At 50.7% G+C, this 18,223-nt stretch overlaps 1 protein-coding gene across 7 annotated transcripts in view; it reads right to left on the bottom strand.

The window, feature by feature from the left end:
* The window catches only part of MICAL2 (microtubule associated monooxygenase, calponin and LIM domain containing 2), a 201,182-nt gene that overhangs the window by 44,846 nt on the left and 138,113 nt on the right, over positions 1 to 18,223 (bottom strand). For all 7 annotated transcript variants that reach the window (XM_058663375.1, XM_058663370.1, XM_058663369.1 and 4 more), the window contains 4 exons: positions 15,706 to 15,875; positions 9,786 to 9,857; positions 6,261 to 6,415; positions 3,021 to 4,221 (listed from right to left, as the gene is read on the bottom strand). In XM_058663375.1, coding sequence (XP_058519358.1) covers positions 3,021 to 4,221; positions 6,261 to 6,415; positions 9,786 to 9,857; positions 15,706 to 15,875 — 1,598 coding nt within the window. The remainder of the gene's footprint in view (positions 1 to 3,020; positions 4,222 to 6,260; positions 6,416 to 9,785; positions 9,858 to 15,705; positions 15,876 to 18,223) is intronic.

Consider the following 18,223-nt stretch of genomic DNA (forward strand, 5'->3'; position numbering starts at 1 on the left):
AGATCTTCCTCTCTGTCTCTCCTCCTCTCTGTATATATGCCTTTTCAATAAAAATAAAAAAATCTTTTTAAAAAATTATAAAATATATCAGAATCAACTCAGAAGCCAGCATCATGTTTAAATGGGAAAACAGTAGAGGCTTTCTCATTTAGACTAGGGATGTAATAAGCAAGTTATCATTATTATTTTTACTTAGTATTCTGGAAATTTTTAGAAATAAGACAAACTAAGGAAACAGAATAGAGATGTACCCCTCAAGAGCAGTAGGTAAACTCATTACTGTAGATACGGTGATGACACAGATGGGGAGAACTAAGTGGACTTCACTAAAAATTTACAAACACAAGAGAGTAAAGACACATCAAACAACTCAGTAACACAGACCTGCTCTCCGGAATCTGGAAGATGTGAGGATGTCACCTCACCAAAGAGAAGATGCTTAACTCACTAAATTATTTTAGGATGACCTAAAAAGATCTAAAACAAAACAAAACAAAACAAAAAAACAAAACAACTCATCCCAAAAAGGTGGTTAAATCCATAACTTAGTTTTCATACTAGGGCAAGTCTCTGATATAAATACTTAAATGTAAGAACATTAAAAACAAACCAAAAAGACTAAAATAAATTAAGAAAATTCTATAAACCCAAAAAAAGCTCTTTCTTAACTAGTCCATAAAACTGAGGAACAATGAAAGGAAAACTTTCTTTACAACTGCCAAATAAAAATAATTTTATGCAACATAAACCACCATAAGCAAGGCTAAATACCAACAAAAAGTGAGAAAAAAATACTTGTAATTCATAGCACCACAAAAACTGTCAATATCCCCTGTAATAAAGGAGTCCCTACATCATCCAGAAATCCCAACAATTCAAGCAGAAAATTGGACAAATGGCAGAAACAACAGCTCTGGCAAAAGGGGATAAATGCATGAATGTTTTTTCAACATAATAAGAGATAATCAGCTTTTCAAAAGGTAAATAAAATTTAAACTCCTTTGCTTTACTTGTTATCCCATTGGAAGGGAAGAAGCTCCAGTAACACAATGGTTGATAAAGGCATGGAAACCACTCTCCTACTTGGTGATGGAGGTTGACTTCGTACTATTTATCAAAAACCCAATTCTCACGATGCTTGAACCAGTAGTTGCACCTCTAGTAATTTCTCCTACAGACAGCTCACACAGCTCCAAAATGGCTTATGTCCTCAGTATTTCCGGCAGCATTAGTGACAAGAGCAACAAGTTTGAAACAATTCAAACTTTTGCATGGTAAGAGACTGGTTGCCTAAACTGTGGTACATCTATATCATACAACACTGGATAGCTATAAAACAAAAGCAAAAGCACTTTAACGTGGGAATAACCCTCAGACCAAGATTAAAAGTGCAGAAAGTTGTCCACGGTATGGTAGCATGCTACCCCTTATGTAAAAAAGAAAGAACACACGTAAGTTTTTTCCTGTTTGCATAAATTCTGTCTGGAAGAATGCCCAGCGAACCGAAGAACCATCTCTGCTATCAGGGCTTAAGATGGGAGAGAACACCTTCCAATCTATGACTTCTGTGCCCTTTTATTTCATGTCACGGGAACAGGCTGTCCACCAACAACACCTACACTGGATCTTACAATGTGTAATATTTAGGGTATAGTTAAACATCCATCTCTCCCTGCTCCAAAGCTGAGCTGCAGATCAGTTCCTGTTCATCGACATTGCCACTGGGTCGGGCTACCAGAGAAGATAATTGCTTGCTTTAAAACTAAAATCCAATATCAAAAGTTGAATAAAGAAATACAAAGGCAAACAAAAACAGAGTTGTTAGTAGGATCAAAGTTTGTTTACAGCAATCAAATAAATAACACCAGAAAGAAACCATGGGAATGTTTAGCTAAACCATCCCTAAGGCAATGTTCCAGATCTTTGCAGAAGAGACTAAGTGACTACATAATGCATTTTACTTTTATTAGATGCTTGTATGTCCATATTGCTTGATTATTCTGACGTTTTGATATATCAATCAATTCTATAATTTAAAAAAATTATCAGATTTAAACATTAAAATAAAACCATGTCGTTATTGCCCATAAATAATGAAGATCTAGTCCCCATTGCACCTACATCAGGGCCCTGGGATACAAGAATGAACCTACAATGAAATGACTGACAGTCTCCTACCTGGTTGGGAGACACTCCACGATGGACTTAGGAAAATTCACAAAAGACACCCATTGTGAGACTGCAGGGGAGAACAGAGAGGAGGGGAGGGACCTTAGGGGAGGGGGGAGGGAGACCCCAGTGCCAACTGAACTGTATAAAAATACAATAAAAAAAAAACCTATTTCCACTGGTAACTGAATACACAGAAAAGTATCAGACCAGTAATTCAAAAGAAGAAAAAAATACATGCGTAGAAATGTTCATTAGACATTATACGCACAATATAAATGTATCCAAGTATATATGCATATTATATGTATTCATGCATCTAATATATGTACATATTTTATATACTCATGTTTTTATATATATCTTATAAGATAAACAATAAAAAATAGTTCTTTCATGCAAACATATCCAAGAGATAGAATATTTTATTAAATCCTATTTTTGCAAAGTATGTGGTAATTGGTGCAATACCATGATTATAATGTAAATTTTAAAGGATGGAAAATTTTATATACAAGGAGTTTTCAAAAAATTCACAGAAAAAGCATGTTATGAAAAACTATGTATGGATTTCAAAATGTGTGCCAAAATAAGCTTAAAAATTCTGTTTTCTATGATCTTGATCCTTTACTCAATAAAACACAGGAATAGCTGAGTGGGAGAGTGGTACATGGTGTTTGCTAGCACTTTCTATCACATCACAGCAAAATGTTAAGCTTTTAAGGTTTTTTTTTTTAATGTTCAGCTTCACATTTCCTTCCTTGTGTTAGACTTTGGTGCCTTTAAGTTTCAAGAGGAGAGTTAACTGCCCAGCACCAACTGCAAACTTTTCTCAGGGAAGGGACACTTACTTGTTTCTCCTGCTGCAGGAAGAGGCTGAGCCAGCTGCCCCGACTTCTCCGAGGCCTGCCTGCCATCCATGGTCAGCCCTGTCTCCTTGGGACCCCCAAAGAGGTCTCTCACATCCTTCCTTGGTTTGGGTTCTTGCGGTAAACTCTCAGAAGATCTCGCCCTGGTTCTGAAGGAGGATAAGAGTGAGAATCTTCTCTTTGGAACCCTGGGGCCCTCGGAGTGCTCTCGCAAAGTCACTTTCTCCAGGAGTGAAGAGACATCGTCCATCTTACTGCTGCGAGGGGATGCAAGTTCAGGTAGCCCTTTGGGTGGTGGTTGATTAGGCAGACTGTGGGTGCGGACAGCAGGGTCAGTAGGGCTCATGTCCGGGACCTGGGCTGCCTTGGCCGATGGGGAGCCAGGGAAAAAGAAGGCAGCAGCTTTGTTCATCATGTCTCTCCCGGGAGACCACGGGGCCCGCTCCTTGTTTTTCCGAAGGCTGAAGGAGCGCTGCTGGGTGGGGGAAGTTTTGGATTCAGCCTTGGTCCCGGACTTCTTCCCACTATCGGAGCTGGACCAGAGGGTCTTCCGGAAGGCATGCGTTAGGAACTTCAGTGGGGACTTGGGAGAAGGCACTGTTTGTTCCCCTGGTGCAGAGTTTGCCTGGGCCCCTGTCTGCCCCTGGACTGCTCTCCGGGTTGGCAGTGCTTGAGGGAATGGCAAGGGGTGGCCTCCTCTGCCGTTCTCAGTGCTGTCCTGGGGGAGCCGTACACTGCCAGACATGGAATCATTCCAATCCAGCAACCTGCTCTTCTGCTCCGGACTCAGGACCAGCTTCTTCAGGCCTGACTTCTTGTCCTCTGCCAGCTCTGATCTGCCTTCCTGTTCCCTCCCGGGTTCATTCCTCCCTTCCTCTCGTCCCTCTGCAGTCCTGGGAGATGGCTTCTGGTCCGACAAGCATCTGTTGTTCCTAGGAGTGGGGTGCGGCTCTTGGAGGATGCTCTTGGCGTCCCTGGGAGGATCCTGTGCTGGTGAGCTCACATCAGTGGTCATCTCCGTGGGGCTGGTGATGCTGTCCATGACAGGGCTCACCAGGCAGAACTCTGCCCGCTCCAGCACTGGCTCGTGGGGGACGTAGAGGGGAATTTCTAGGAGTACTCCGTGGGATCTGGCGCGTCTCAGAAAGATCGGGGTGGGTGGGCTGTCAGACCCAGCGGAGCCCTGTGGGTGAGGACCACAAGCTGTCATCAGGAGGAATGGGAGCAAATAGCAGTTCAGTGTTCCCCCACCCCGCCAAGCCACTCTCTGAGAATTTATTTCTACAGCGAAGGCAAATGTCCATCCACATTCCACTCCTTTCCCTTGCTCCAGATCTAATACCCAAAGCCAAAGGGAATTTGGTCATGTAGTATTTCCAGGGGCATCTCTGGTCCTATAAGGGGTTGCCTTAGGACCTGCTGGGATCTGGCAAAGGTTCCCCAGCCAGCCCTAACTGAATGCTGTCTACACCCCACAGTAGGTGGGGAGGAAGGCAAAGGTACAGATACTGCTAAGACAAGCTCCTGGGCCAGTGATAAGAGGGCTGGCTGGCCTCTGTGGGTGACCAGACACAGGAGAAGGCAGGATCCATGTGGGCTTGCTCGGCCATGGGCCCTGCTAATGGGCATGCTTGTGCTCTTCCAGCTGTGCCAAGACACGGAGGAGTTCCATCAGAGACAAACAGGTAAGGAGAGCTGTGTCTTGTCTGCATCTCTGGATGTCCCTTAGAATATTCCAGGGACTCGTCTAAGTCTCACTTCTTGTGCTCTTGGGACAGTAGTCATTTTCAACACGTAAGAACTTGACCCTTGGCATAGAAAGAACACGAGGGGGCTCTAGAAGGAACAGCTGTGCCCCGCCAAGGATTCTGGTGCCCAGGAATGGAGGTTCTGCCAGCACACACTCCCTGTCTGCCATGTGCATGCTACCCCCAGAGCTGAGCAGGTGGCAGAGCCTCAAGGTCATCCCTGTATGTCCTCAACAACACCTTCTGTTCCACAGTGATGCTGCCTCTCGGGTTCTCATAGACTATAAAATCATTCTCACTACTTCTGTTTAAAAAAAATATATTTTTAAAAATTTATATACTTGGAAGGCAGGGAGAGAATCTTCCATCTATTAGTCACTCCCCCAAAATGCACACAAGGGCCATATTGAAGCCAAGAGCCCGGAATTCTATCTGGGTCTCCCACATAGGTGGGAAGGAGTTCAAGCAGTTGACCAATCAGCTGTTGCCTCCCAGGATACAGGAGCAGGAAGCCAAATCAGAAGCAGAGTAGCTGCGACTTGAACCAGCATTCTGATGCTGGATGTGTTTGTGCCCTGCAGGTGTTTAACCCGCGGGACCACAAGGGAGCCCAGCCCCACTTCCACTGCTGTCCCTCAGTTATGAGCTCCACAGTGCCCTCTGCAGGCTCCTCAAGGACAGTACATGTCTAACCTCACGGCATCTCTCTGCCCAGCTGGACACCTAGCCCTGAGCCATCATCGTCCATCCAGGCTGTGGCTGTGTCCTTGGGACTGGCTGAGCCTGCTCCTGAGTGTGCAGCAGGTCTCAGCATGACTCTTGTCCTTGACTTTGCACTTGGTGGGAAGGGGCAAATGTACAGAGAATGCAGAGTTAAAGGGTGTGCATTTGGCATTAAACTAGGGTCTTTCAGCTTTTTACTTCTTAAACTATATGTAAATTTAAATCACGTTATTTCAAAAAATAAAAAAGACACAAAGGGAGAAAGAAGGATGGTAGAAGGCAGGGAAGGAAGGAGGGAGGCAGGGGGAGATTGTTAGAATTGTGTCTACACATCACACTGAGTCTGATAAAAACTAATTACAAAATTTAAAAATATAAAGGGCAGCATTTGGTCATATTTAAAACACTGCTTGGCACATGCACAGCCAATGACAGTGTCCCTACGTCTGGCTGCTGTTTCCTTTTGATTCCAGCTTCCTGCTAATGCCCTCCAGGGAGGCAGCAGAGGATGGCTCAAGTGATGAGGTCCCTGCTGCCCACTTGGGGGTCTTGGCTGGAGACACAGGCTCCTGGCTGCAGTCCTGCACAGCCTTGGTTGTAGGCATCTGGGGAGTGAGCAGGCTGGTGGAGATCTTTCCAATAAGGAATAAATACATACATGAAAATCCAGAGAGATATGTGGCAGGTGGGAGGTGGCAGGCCAAAGCAGCTCGCCTTCCCAGCACCTGTGCAGGGACCCAGGGACACTCACCTGAGGTGGGGAAGTGGCATCTGGACCAATCCCAGAGATCCTGGCCAAGGAAGAAGATGGCGGGAGAGACGGAGGAGAAGCCCATGAAGACCGAGGAAGAGACGGAGACGGCTGTCTTGGAGGTGATCTAGCTTTGTTGTGTACTGGCGTGAAATCTACCAGGGAAAGAACACACTGTCCATTACAGAGCTGGCATGATCTAATTTTGTCCTGAAAGAAGGAAGTTTTACAAGAGCCTCCAGTGTCACTGGGGGACCCAGGAGGAGGTAGTGGTGATGCAGGGATTCAGGCTTCCCAGAGCCCACAGGTTGGGGCTTGGAGAAAGAAGCCAGAGCAGAGGCAGGTCACCTGGGGAAGGAAGAATCTCATGAGAGTGGACCTGAGAGGCACAGCTGGGACGCATGGGGTGCCTGTTGGGAAGGGACAGCTATTGGCAGTCTCCCCCAAGGCCATGTGGGTGGAGCTGGGCCCCTTGAAACAGCACTGCCAACAAACCTTTGCAGGTTCCTTCCTGTAAGACGCAGGAGGGGAGAGACAGCGACTGCCAGGAAGTGGGCTCTCCCCACTTGGTCTCCCACAACCGAGTCTGAGATGTTCATGGGGCATGAACGAAGTGACAGGATCTCAGATCATGTGCGCATGTGCAGTTCAGTCCACACCAAGCTGCCACTGACCAGGGAACAACAGGAATCGGGGACAGGGCAAGCTGACTGCCTGACCATGGGCAGCTGGGGTCAGCTGGCCTGGAGCCGTTGGTTCCGACAGGTGTACCTGGGAAGTCAACCAATGCCACTTTTCTCTCTTTCTCTCTGCCTCTTCTCCCTCATGCAGGGGTACTTTTCATCTGAAACCTCAGTTGCTCAGTCTGCAGATTGGGCTGTTGTGAGTAACCTGTCCTCAAACACATTTTGGATTAGCTAGGCTGTCTTTCGGTGTTTGATCCTCAGCCTGCCTGTGTCACCCAGGAAGTGGCAGCACATACCAATGTTTCTAGACACTACCCAGGGCCATTAAGCCCAAGCAGCCGCTCTCTAGCCCATTCTGAATTTCTTCCAACGTGCCCTTCAGGGTTGAACTGCACAGCAACCTCCTGGCTTCAGTTTCCCCAAAGATCTAGGAAAGAGGCACTCCTTCAGGGCCCCCACACCAAGGCCTCAAGAGGACTACCAGGTGGTTGTTCAGTATTTGGTCCTGTCCTCAAGCAGGCTAAGGCTGGAGGAAACGGTCATCTCTCTCTCTCTCTCTCTCTCTCTCTCTCTCTCTCTCACACACACACACACACACACACACACACACGCATCGGTCAGCTCCCCAGGGGAAGCTCCCAGAACACCTCCGAGCCCAACGCAGGCAGGGGAGATGGCTGGCCTGCCTCCTGCCACTGCAGCCCACCTCGGCCCACAGTTAGATGGTCCATGCTTAAAAAGGCAAGAGCTGTGAGTCACTTGTTGCCTTGCCAAATTCCTTCCACGTGGCTTCTCTCCCCTTCCCCCCCTCTCTGCCCCTCTCAAACCGACTCCCTACTTGTTTCCAAGCCCTGTCTGCTCCGCAGGCTGCACTTGAGTTCCCCAGAGCCACAGACACCTTGACATTAAGCTGCCTCATTGAAGCCTTGGCTTCATGGGACATGACCGAGGAAGAGCTCTCCATCTCCCCACACGGTAGTCCGCACTCCCCAGGCCCACCTGCTGCTTGGGAGGCGAGGGCTGAGCTGAGAGCGACAGGTGACAGCTTGGGCTCTCCACACTCACACCAAGCAGGTTCCATGACCCTACGGCTTCTCGTGTAGGAAACGGGAGGGGTGCAGCTGCTTCTGGGGGTGGTTGAGCAAACTACTCAGGATTAACAGATGAGGCCGAGGGGTGCGGGATGCGGGGTCAACACCATGTGTCCCTTGGCACATCCTTAACTTCATCTCACATGCACTCAGGATGTCTCAGGAAGACATGGGCAACTGGGGTCAGCTGGGCGGAGCCCCTCTTCCCCTGGACCATTCCACAGGGGGCCACACACCCACCACAACCAGGGCCTGTCCAACTCTGGAAACCAGCAACTGCTTCCCTTAGACCCTCCCCAGATGGGCCGGAAACCTTGGCCATGTTGCAGCCAGGGCTGCTCTGTCTCCTGCTAGGGTCTCCATCTGAGTGCTGCTGGTCTCTAGCATCCCTATGTGTGAGGGGAGCTGAGGGGCATCCCAGGACCCCGGGCTTACAGCCTAAGGCCCCTGGCCCAGGCCTGTGCCACCTCTGCTCTGAGATCATTGGCCTGTGCTGTAAGTCCTACAGGCTGCTGGAGTGGGTGCTGAGGGCAGCGACTCCGCTTGGCCACCCTGCAGGCCTGCAGCCTGGATGAGAACCAGCTATGATGGGGCTGGACAGGGGCTGCTGCCCTGTATTCTGCTCTTGTTCATGGCGACTCCTTCTGAGCAGAAATAGATAACACAAACATGGCTCTGGCGGCATCAGCTCTGGGGATTTGCACTGGGACTGGGATTCAAATGTGAAGTTTCCTGGAATTGGGGGGCCGGACAAGGCTCAAATCCCACTTAAAGTCTTAGAGCGCCCTCTAGGGACGGCAGCCAGAAAGTCTAAGTCTGTCCATATTCTGTGAGGCCCATGCTAAAGTCACTCTGCTGTCCCCAGTCTCCTGTCTCCTGCAGTCAGGTCTCCCTCAAGCTTCCCCGAGCACCCCACACTGGGAACTCCGCCCCCCACAGCCTGCACATCGCGTGGTAGGCTGGGAGTGTTGGGATGGGATGGGCACTCACACAGACCTGCCCTGAACAGCAGCATCCCAGTGTGGGCAACATCAACTCCCTCCGTCCTCTCTCACTTCCTCGCGATGGCCACTCAGCTTGTCCACAGACACAGCGGCCTGCCCAGGTGTGTGATCCTCGGGCCAGCTTCCAAGGCGTCCCTGCCCCAGCCTGGCCTGGGCAGCCTGTATCTGTGGGCGTGTGTGTGTGTGTGTGTGTGTGTGCTGGTCTGTGTGAGCATGTGCGTTAGCATGTGTGTGTGAGTGTGTGTGAGCTAGTTAGCATGAGGATGTGTATGAGAGAGCCTATGTGTGTGAGCCTGTGTGTATATATGTGTGTATGTGTGTGTACCTGTGTGTGTGAGCCTATGCATGTGAGCCTGTGTGTATGTGAGCATATGTGTGGAGTGGCCTATGGGTACCTCCTTTATTGCCTTGCCGGCACCCGCATGAAGCCAGGAGCTGATGTCCACTCCCGCCCTATGTACAGCACCATGCATACAGCTTGTCCAGCCCCCAGTTCCTCCTTTGTGTTGCTAAGCTGGGAGCGTGGCTGGGGACTCCCAGGGCTCCCTGATCCCGGGGCGAGGGGGTGGGCGGGAGCAGGAATGGCTCTGTTAGCCAGCAGGGAAAAGCAAGCCTCTCTCATGCTACTTGGTGTGTGCCTTTCCTCCAGGAAGGCCGGTCAGGGAAGAGACCATGTAAGGAACAAGAACTACTCCTCTGGGATTCAGCCAGAGCTCCCCTGCCCACCCCCAGCTCCTGACTCACCGGGCTGGAATGTTCTCCAGCGTGGCTGCTGGCTTGGCAGTACAGACTGGAAGCTTTTGGCCCGATGTAAAGCTGTCGGGGAGGACAAGAGTCTGTTAATTGTGTGAAATGAACAGGGGTTTTTCTCCTGGGGGCCATTAATCAGCAATCAATAGACAAATGACTCCAATTGACCTCTCCCCTGACTCATGGCTCCTCTGGCTCCTCGAGGCTTTGTTCATCAGCTGTTCAGCAGACGGCTAATACCTGGGTTAGAAAACCCTGTGAGTTGTCATCCTGTCACTGCTTGATAATGCATGTCATATGTGCACATGACAACACCGCAGCCACACGCGTGTGTGCAGACACGCACATGACAGGCATGTCTCTATCCACCTTTCACTCACTCCTACCAGGACAGTTCTTTTTGAGCTCAGGCCTCACATCAGGGGTCCTCAAGCAGTTCAGAGAAAATGCAGAGGATAAAAAAAACTACAAATGGGTTAAAAAAATTTTTTGACATAAAAATAACCTTCTTTTAAGTTTTTCCATGGATTGTTTTTTTTCAAATCAATGGGATGCTTGCTCTTCCTTCCAAAGAGGGGATGCCATTTGCTATGGAAGCCATCGGGGCACAAAACAATGAACACCTGCATTTACCCCAGCCTGACCAGCTCTGGCTTGGCCACCATATAGTCACCTGAAGTGGACACGCTCGCTGGCCAATCCAAGGAAGGCCACAAGCACTGCCAACCAAGCAGGAACTCAGACTTGGCCTGAATATGCACCTCCCAGCCTTGCCTTCAGTCTCTCGGAAACTTCACCCCTCACACCCGGGGAGCCTCTCCAGATACTCGCCATAGCACTCCCTTCTTCCAGCAGCCTGTGTCGGTGATAAGCTGTCTGCAAGTTGGGGGAGCAGACTCACTGTTGGGGGAGCAGACAGGCTGTTGGGGGAGCAGACCGGCTGTTGGGGGAGCAAACCCGCTGTCAGGAGAGCAAACCTACTGTCAAGGGAAAGGATCAGCTGTCAGGGGAAAGGATTAGCTGTTGAGGGAAAGGACATGCTGTTGGGGTTTTGGGTCATGTTCTTCAGGCCAGGAGCTTTGCCTGAGGGATAGGCGGGCCTCATCAGAGCCAATCCTGCCCCCGCCCAATGGACTTGTTCAGCACACAAGGACGACATTTCTTGAGAAGGACCTAAGACTGCTTGAAGCTCTGAGTGTGTTTCCTTGGCTTCTAACTGCAGAGTGGACTCAACCAGAAACAGATCAAACTTCTCACTGGTGCTGCTTTACAACAGGGTGGGAAGAAATGAATCTACCAATCCTGGGTAGCAGTTCTGGAGTGGGCTCCACTATTTTTGTTCTTAGCTTATGTGTATTTGATTTGTTTACCTATGTAATATTTTTTACTTTGTTTTTAAAATACTTTTAAAGATTATTTTAGCTATTTGAAAGATATCTCTATGTTATGGAGAATGAAAGATCTTCTATGTACTGAGGTCTTCCATAAACTGGTTCACTCCAAAAATGGCCACAACAGCCTACCCCAAGCTGAGCCCAGGAGCCTGGAACTCCATCAGGGTCTTCCATGTTCAGGGGTCCAAAGGCTTAACTCTTCCAGGGGATTCCTAGATGCAAAGCACGAAAGCCAGCTGGATTGGAAGTGGGGCAGCTAGGACTCCGACTGGCACTCATGAGATACTGGCATTGCAGGCAGCTGCTTAGTCCACTATGACTACAATGTTGGTCCCTTGATATTTTATTATAAAGGAGTACTTTGGGGGATCTTTGTGCCTGACTGGAGACAAAAGGGCATAAGAGGATATTTTGCCACATGACGCAATGACGTCATTTTATTGCCACAAAAAGTTGCATCCTCTGTATGCCACCAGATCATCCTGTTACTAAATCATTGCCAGGAAAGCAAATGCAAATGCCAAGCCTTCTAGGCCAAAATAATCTAGGGGCAGATTACCCTTGGAAATCTAACTGCCTTCCATCCAGGCACCCAGTGACCCAGATCCAGTCACTTGCAGAGACTTGGGGGGTTTGGTTTACAGCTGAGGTATTCTCGGGGGCCCTCCAGGAAGTGCTCTTGTGTGAGTCCCAAGGGGCAGGCCCTGCCCAACTGCATGGGGACACCTGGGTGCTTACACAAGATACAGACCTGGCTCAGACCAGGACCAGCTGACTCAGCACCCCCAAGAGCAGGGACTGGGTCATCTGCCTTTAAGAGCCAACAAACTCAGGGCTGACACACTGGCATAGCACGCTAATCCTCAGCCTGTGATGTGGGCATCCCATATGGGCACTGGTTTGTGTTCAGGCTGCTCCACCTCCAACCCAGCTCCCTTCTTATAACCTAGCAAAGCAGCAGAGGATGCCCATGTGCTTGGGACCCTGCAGGCAAAGGCACACCTGCTATACCACCACAACAGCCTTTCCCCACACCCCTACTGCAAGGCTTTTTCCTTTGTCTCTGAGTTTTGTGGCTTAGAGCACATCATTCAACTTGAATCATGCACTTGTCTTTTGGGGACTGGCTTGTTTTACTGAGTGTAACAGCCCCAAGGCTCAGCTGTGTAGTAGCATGAATCAGAAATTGGGCTAAATCACGCTTTGTGGATCCGCTCCTGTGTGAGTGGACCTTTGGTTTGTCTCCACCTGCTGGCTGTTTTGAGTAATGCCACCATGAGTGCAGCCGTACAAATCAGTTTCTTTGAAAAGCAACCTGCAGGTCTTACCTGGCTTTGTCTAAGCCCACTTGAGAGGCATGAATCCAGGTGAGAACCTTGGCTTATGAAATGATATTTGTAAAGTGATGGGATTACCATTACAGGTGACACAGAGCACAGCACTTAGACCTCTGCGTTAAGTCCAGGATTGAAACCAGGATTGATGGAAAGAGACACAACAAAGGACTGTTTGGCGGTGATGCAGTCTATAAACTGCCCAATATTGTGTTCTGGAATTAAACAAGATTGCTGGGAAGGAAGGGCGTTGGGCACACAGCCTCAGTCTATCCATCTTACCCCATCTTCCTGGGACAGTGGACCTGTCAGGTTGGCTGTCCTGCCCTCATCGTCCAGCAGGGGACGCTCTGAGAGCCAGCACCAGGGACTGCGTTTGCTGAGAAGCCATTACTAAGCACAGGTTCCTATACATCTCTCAGTATCAGCAGCAGGACTTTTATGGGAAGGTTGTGCCTGTTCCCAGGTCCTGTTGCAAACCTATCTACTGGTTCTGCTTCAGGAATCTAATCAACTGCAGGAGACTGGCACTGTGGCAGAGTGAGTGGAGCCACCACCTGCAGTGCCAGCATCCCATATGGGCACAGGTGTGTGTCCCAGCTGCTTCACTTCTGACCCAGCTCTCTGCTCATGTGCCTAGGAAAGCAGTGGAGGATGGCTCAAGAGCTTGGCCCCTGCACCCAAGTGGCAAATGAAGCTCCTGGCTCCTGGCTTCAAGTCTGGCCCATCTGTGGTCATCGTGGCCATTTAGGGCATTGTCTAGCACATAAAAGAATTCCCTCTCTTTCTACCAGCATGGTAACCTAGTGGCTAGAGTCCTTGGCTGGCATGTGCCAGGATCCCATATGGGTGCTGTTCATATCCTGGCTGCTCTACTTCCCTTCCTGTGGGTTTCCCTGCTTGTGGCCTGGGAAAGCAGTCGAGGACGGCCCAAAGCCTTGGAGCCCTGCATCTGCATGGGAGACCTGGAAGAGTTCCTGGCTCCTGGCTTCTGATCAGCTCAGCATCGGCTGTTGCAGCCACTTGGGGAGTGAACCAGCAGACAGAAGATCTTCCTCTCTGTCTCTCCTTCTCTCTCTAAATCTGACTTTCTAATAATAAAAAAAAAAGTCTTCAGGAAAAAAACTCTCTCTGTTTCCATGTTTCTCTAACTCTGCCTTTCAAATAAATTATCATAAAAAAACATAAATAAAACTATTGGGGCCAGTGGGTGGTGGAAACTGCTGTCCTGACACACAAATCCCCCCCTTTGTCATTGCTCCCAATTGAGGGGTGACAACCATCGACACCATATTCATCTTGCACTGGGTGTTGGGTCATCTAGAGAAGATGGGAAGATTGCTCAGGCCAATACAAGGCTGTCCCACGTGAGGGACCAGAGCATCTTGGACGTCCGTGTCCTCGGCAGTTCCCAGAGCCCAGCCCCTGCAGCTTTGCCGGCCACACTGAGAAAGTCATGGCCCGTTTCCTTTCCCATCCTGACTGTGCAGAACCGTGCTTGGCCTTGCTGGGCGCACACACCTGCTGAACTCTTGGGCACACATCTCACCCCATCTTCCTGGGACAGCGGTCCTCATTGAGTCACACTGGCTGTCCTGCCCTCATCGTCCAGCAGGGGACACTCTGAGAGCCAGCACCAGGGATACAGTGTTTGATGAGAAGCCGTTACTTAGTCATTTCATCTCAGTATCATCAGCCCTGATTCTGAAGCATCATCATCCACAGACACAGGCATATGACCCAGCTTCATGCCTTTCTAGCTACATTCCCCACACATCCTCTGGCAAGGATGGAGTGAGGAGAGATGGAGAAGAGGGATGGAAAGCAGGCAGGCTGCTTCTTAGTGATGGGGAGATGAGAGAGTGAGTGAGTACTGGGCTCAGGCAGTAATAGGGCAGGACTGGACCTCAGCGGGCACAGACAAGAGCTCTGCTCACTGCCTCCGTGGCCGAGCCAGTCTGCAGAGTACCACACTTAACAAATACATTTTGATGACCAGTTCTTCTTTTTTGAAAAAAGGCTCACAGGGGCCTGCATTGTGGCATAACAGCTAAGACTTCAGCCTGCAGTGCGGCACCCCATATGGGCCTCTGGTTCTAGTCCTGGCTAACCCAATTCCAATGCAGCTCCCTTCCAATGGCTTGGGAAAGCAGGAGAGGATGACCCAAAGCCTTGGGCCCCTGCACCCATGTAGGAGACCTGGAAGAAGCTTCTGGCTCCTGGCTTTGGTTTGGCCCTTTGCTAAGCTGTTGCAACCATCTGGAGAACAATCCAGCGATGGGAGACTCATCTTTCTCCTCCTCTGTGTGTCTCTTTCAAATAAATAAAACCTTTAAAAATCTTTCACTCTCACACAATAGGGTAAATTATGAGTTTCCATGATTTAAAGATACATATAAATAAAATATGTTAAAATAATATTCATAAAATATGGAAGACAACATTCCTGAGGACCCGGTGAAAATTTAGCCCTGGACCACCAGGGGGCAGTGCAGGACTAGGCACGTTACAGCTGTCCAGGGCAGCTCAGGTGGTTGGTACTACTGATGGGGTCAGGGACCCCACTCCATCCAGGGAACCTGTTTTCTCTGAGGGCACTCCCCAACAAGAGCAGTTCCGTCCCGAGCTTCTGTTGACTGAAGCAGAGGGCTCAATTCAGAAGAGCTACGCTGCTCAGTACAATCACTTCTAAACTGGCTAGAGCTCAGGGGCTGGGGAGGTGGGGAGGAGCCATGGGAGAACTTGCAGCCTGTCACTGCACCTACACAAGGGGGTGCTGGTACCACTCACCCCCAGAGGAGCCACGGCTCCATGTGTGAGGAATTTCCTAGCTCGGGACAGATTCGCAGTGCCTGCCACTCTGTAGGGACATTTAGGTGCCTCTCCCCAGCCCTCCAGCTGGCAATAGCCCTGGAGCCATTCCAGACCCTTACCCAGGTGGCCTCAGAGACCAGGCTCTACCTCCCTTCCCTCGGTGGCCATGGGAGACAGGTGAGAGGTGCTGTAGCCAGGAGCACCTTGTAACCCCCTCTCTTTTCCCACCTGTGATGCAATGGCCCACAGGCCCCTCCCACGTCCTCCCTCCTGGAAGCCAGAGCTTCTCTTGGTCCAGGCTCCCACCCCAACTTGCACTCCGCTTCCACCCCAAGGCTCACCCTGCTGCCATCACCCAGGCTCTCTGCTCACCGTGCATGGTACGGGGCTCCTTAGGCCACTGCGGCGAGACAGCCCTGGTCAGGGGCTCCTTCAGGGAGCCATGCCGGGTCAGGGACTTGGGCAGAGGCTGCGGGGGTCTTTCTTCTTCGGGCTTCACCCTGGGGTCCTTGTTGCTGCCATAGTCAGACTCAGCATCAGAGCTGGGAGGAGGAAGGAGGGAGGGGGTGAGCCGGGAGCCTTGTACCCGCCCTGGGCCCTCCCTGGCACCTGCTCCAACATACCCCTGTTCCCCGGGGCTACAGTAAAACCAAGTCATTGGATGAGCCTGCATCCCATACAACACACTCTTGTCAGAAGAGAGACTAGCATGGGTCAGGGCAGACAGAGGATGCCATGAGCCATGGGGCTGCAAACTGTTCTCACCCTTGCCTGCCCCAGGCAGAAGTGCTGAGCTGAGCTGACCCTGAACTGCAGGCATTTGGCTGCCCGTTTTCTCTGCTAGCATCAAGGTGGGCAGGGAGCTGGAGGGAGGCAGGCTGGCCTGGAGCTACAGGCTGGGGTGGGTATGACCTTCCCATGACTAAATGCTCGCTCTTTCTCTGTGCATATGCACCCAGCACAGCTGCTCCTATCCCACCAGCACTTGCTTCGGCAGACTCTATTCCCTGTGACCCAGCCTGGCCCAGTCCTGTTTTACCCACAGGTGCCAGTGGTGGGGGTGTGAAGGAGGTGACAGCAATTGCAAGATAAGTGCCAAGGCCCTCTGTAGCCAAGAGCCACATGTATGGAGATGGGCCCTAGGGGGACGGCTGCACGGGCTGGGAGGCAGTATGGAGGTGGTGGAAGGGCAGGCTTCAGCCTGGCCTTGGAGGAGCTGGTGTACCTGTCTTCGCTACTGAGGCCACTTTGGGTTGGTAGATGGAAACTGTCTTGCCTAATTGAGGTCTGGGGGTGAAGGGGGGAGCTCTGAAGACTGGGTAACCTAGAGCAGGTGGCTTCCCTTCTCTGCTTGCCAAGCCCCCAAGGCTGAACCTCCCACAAACACAAGCAGCAGGCACCTGTAGGACCTGCTGAAGCATAGCTCCCGGCCCCATTCCCAAGTCCCAGTGAGCCAGGATTGAAGAACTTAGCGGCTTCTAACACAGTAAACCTCTCCTAGAAACAGCCTTCCCTGGCCTCACACAACCCAGCCCCTGTGACCACTGGGGCTTCCTCCTCCACTCCCCTTGGCCATCCCTTCTTGTTGGTCAATGTCCGGCTTGAATCACACCTTCTCAAGAGGCCGGTGTGCACGCTTTATAAACATGCTCGCAATCATTCTCTTTTGCAGGGGGATTTTCCAGCCTCTCTCACAAAGGGTGGAGTCTACTTCCTCCCTTTTTGAATCTGGGCTGACCGTGTGACATGTGTGGCCAATCATATGCAAGGGGACCAGCACAGTACAGTGCCAAGCCCAGGCCTCCAAGGACTTTGGTACCCTTCTGCCTTGAAGGCCACCGGAACGACCCTGGGTGGAGGATGAAGGACCCGCAGCTCAGTGGTCCTCTGTATCCTGCCTCACAGCCAGCCATGCTCCAGAAGCAGAAGAATGTTACCCAGACATGTCAGGGAGCAGCCAATACTATGGCAGTCTGGTTGACGGTCATGGTCAAGCTGTTGGGGATGTGGCTTTGGAGTCCGTAGCTGATACCAAGGTGGTTCCTGACCTCACAGTCTAAGGTAGCTGATCCATGAATTTGTATCACATGGGAGCACTTTACACAGTCTGCCAGGGCTGGACATTGGCCCCCACAGCTGGGATGCAGGTGTGGATGCCTGCACCCCACATCTGGGAGCCTAGGTGTGCTTCCGGCTTCCTGCCAGCACACACCCTGGGAGGCAGCAAGTGATGATGGCTCAAGTAGTTGGGTCCCTGATGCTCTCTTGGGAGACCCAGAGTGAGGGCTCAGCCCCTGGTTCCAGCCCTGGGCCCAGCTCTGGTTGTTGCAGGCCTCTGGGGACTCAATGAACAGAGAGCAGCACTGTCTCTAACTCTCTACTTCTCAATTTTTTTTTTAAAGTTCATGGAAAATGGAATTGAAAGCCAATTTGAATTGGGTGCAATCCATGCCTGGATTGCTGATGACATGTATTTTCCATGGCCTTTCTGGAGACCCCTCAAACATCCCAATCCTAGTTTTCCTCTTGGCCCAGGTGAGGCATTCTTCTTATCAGCAGTTTCCTTGTTCTTTCACTGGCCACCCCATCAGGTGAAAGTCCCATGAAGTCCAGGACTTCATACCGGTCCCACCCCCAGTGTCAGTACCTGCTAAGTCCTAAGCAGTCAGCCTTGTGAAGGGGTTCCTTGCCCATGTGTGTCTGGGGAGGCCGAGTCTGGCTTTCTGAAGGCTGCACCCCACAGACAGGTGGCAGTGTGTACTGCTAATCCCCAGCCCAGCAGAAGTGAGAAGCTGCCCCAGAGCACCAGGGGCTCAGGACCTCCTGCCCTGTCCATTATCAGACACCCCCATCTTCTGGAGAGGGGGAGTCTGGAGTGTCTTCCCTGAAT

The sequence above is a fragment of the Ochotona princeps genome, chromosome 4 (assembly GCF_030435755.1).
Source record: "Ochotona princeps isolate mOchPri1 chromosome 4, mOchPri1.hap1, whole genome shotgun sequence".
Taxonomy (NCBI): domain Eukaryota; kingdom Metazoa; phylum Chordata; class Mammalia; order Lagomorpha; family Ochotonidae; genus Ochotona; species Ochotona princeps.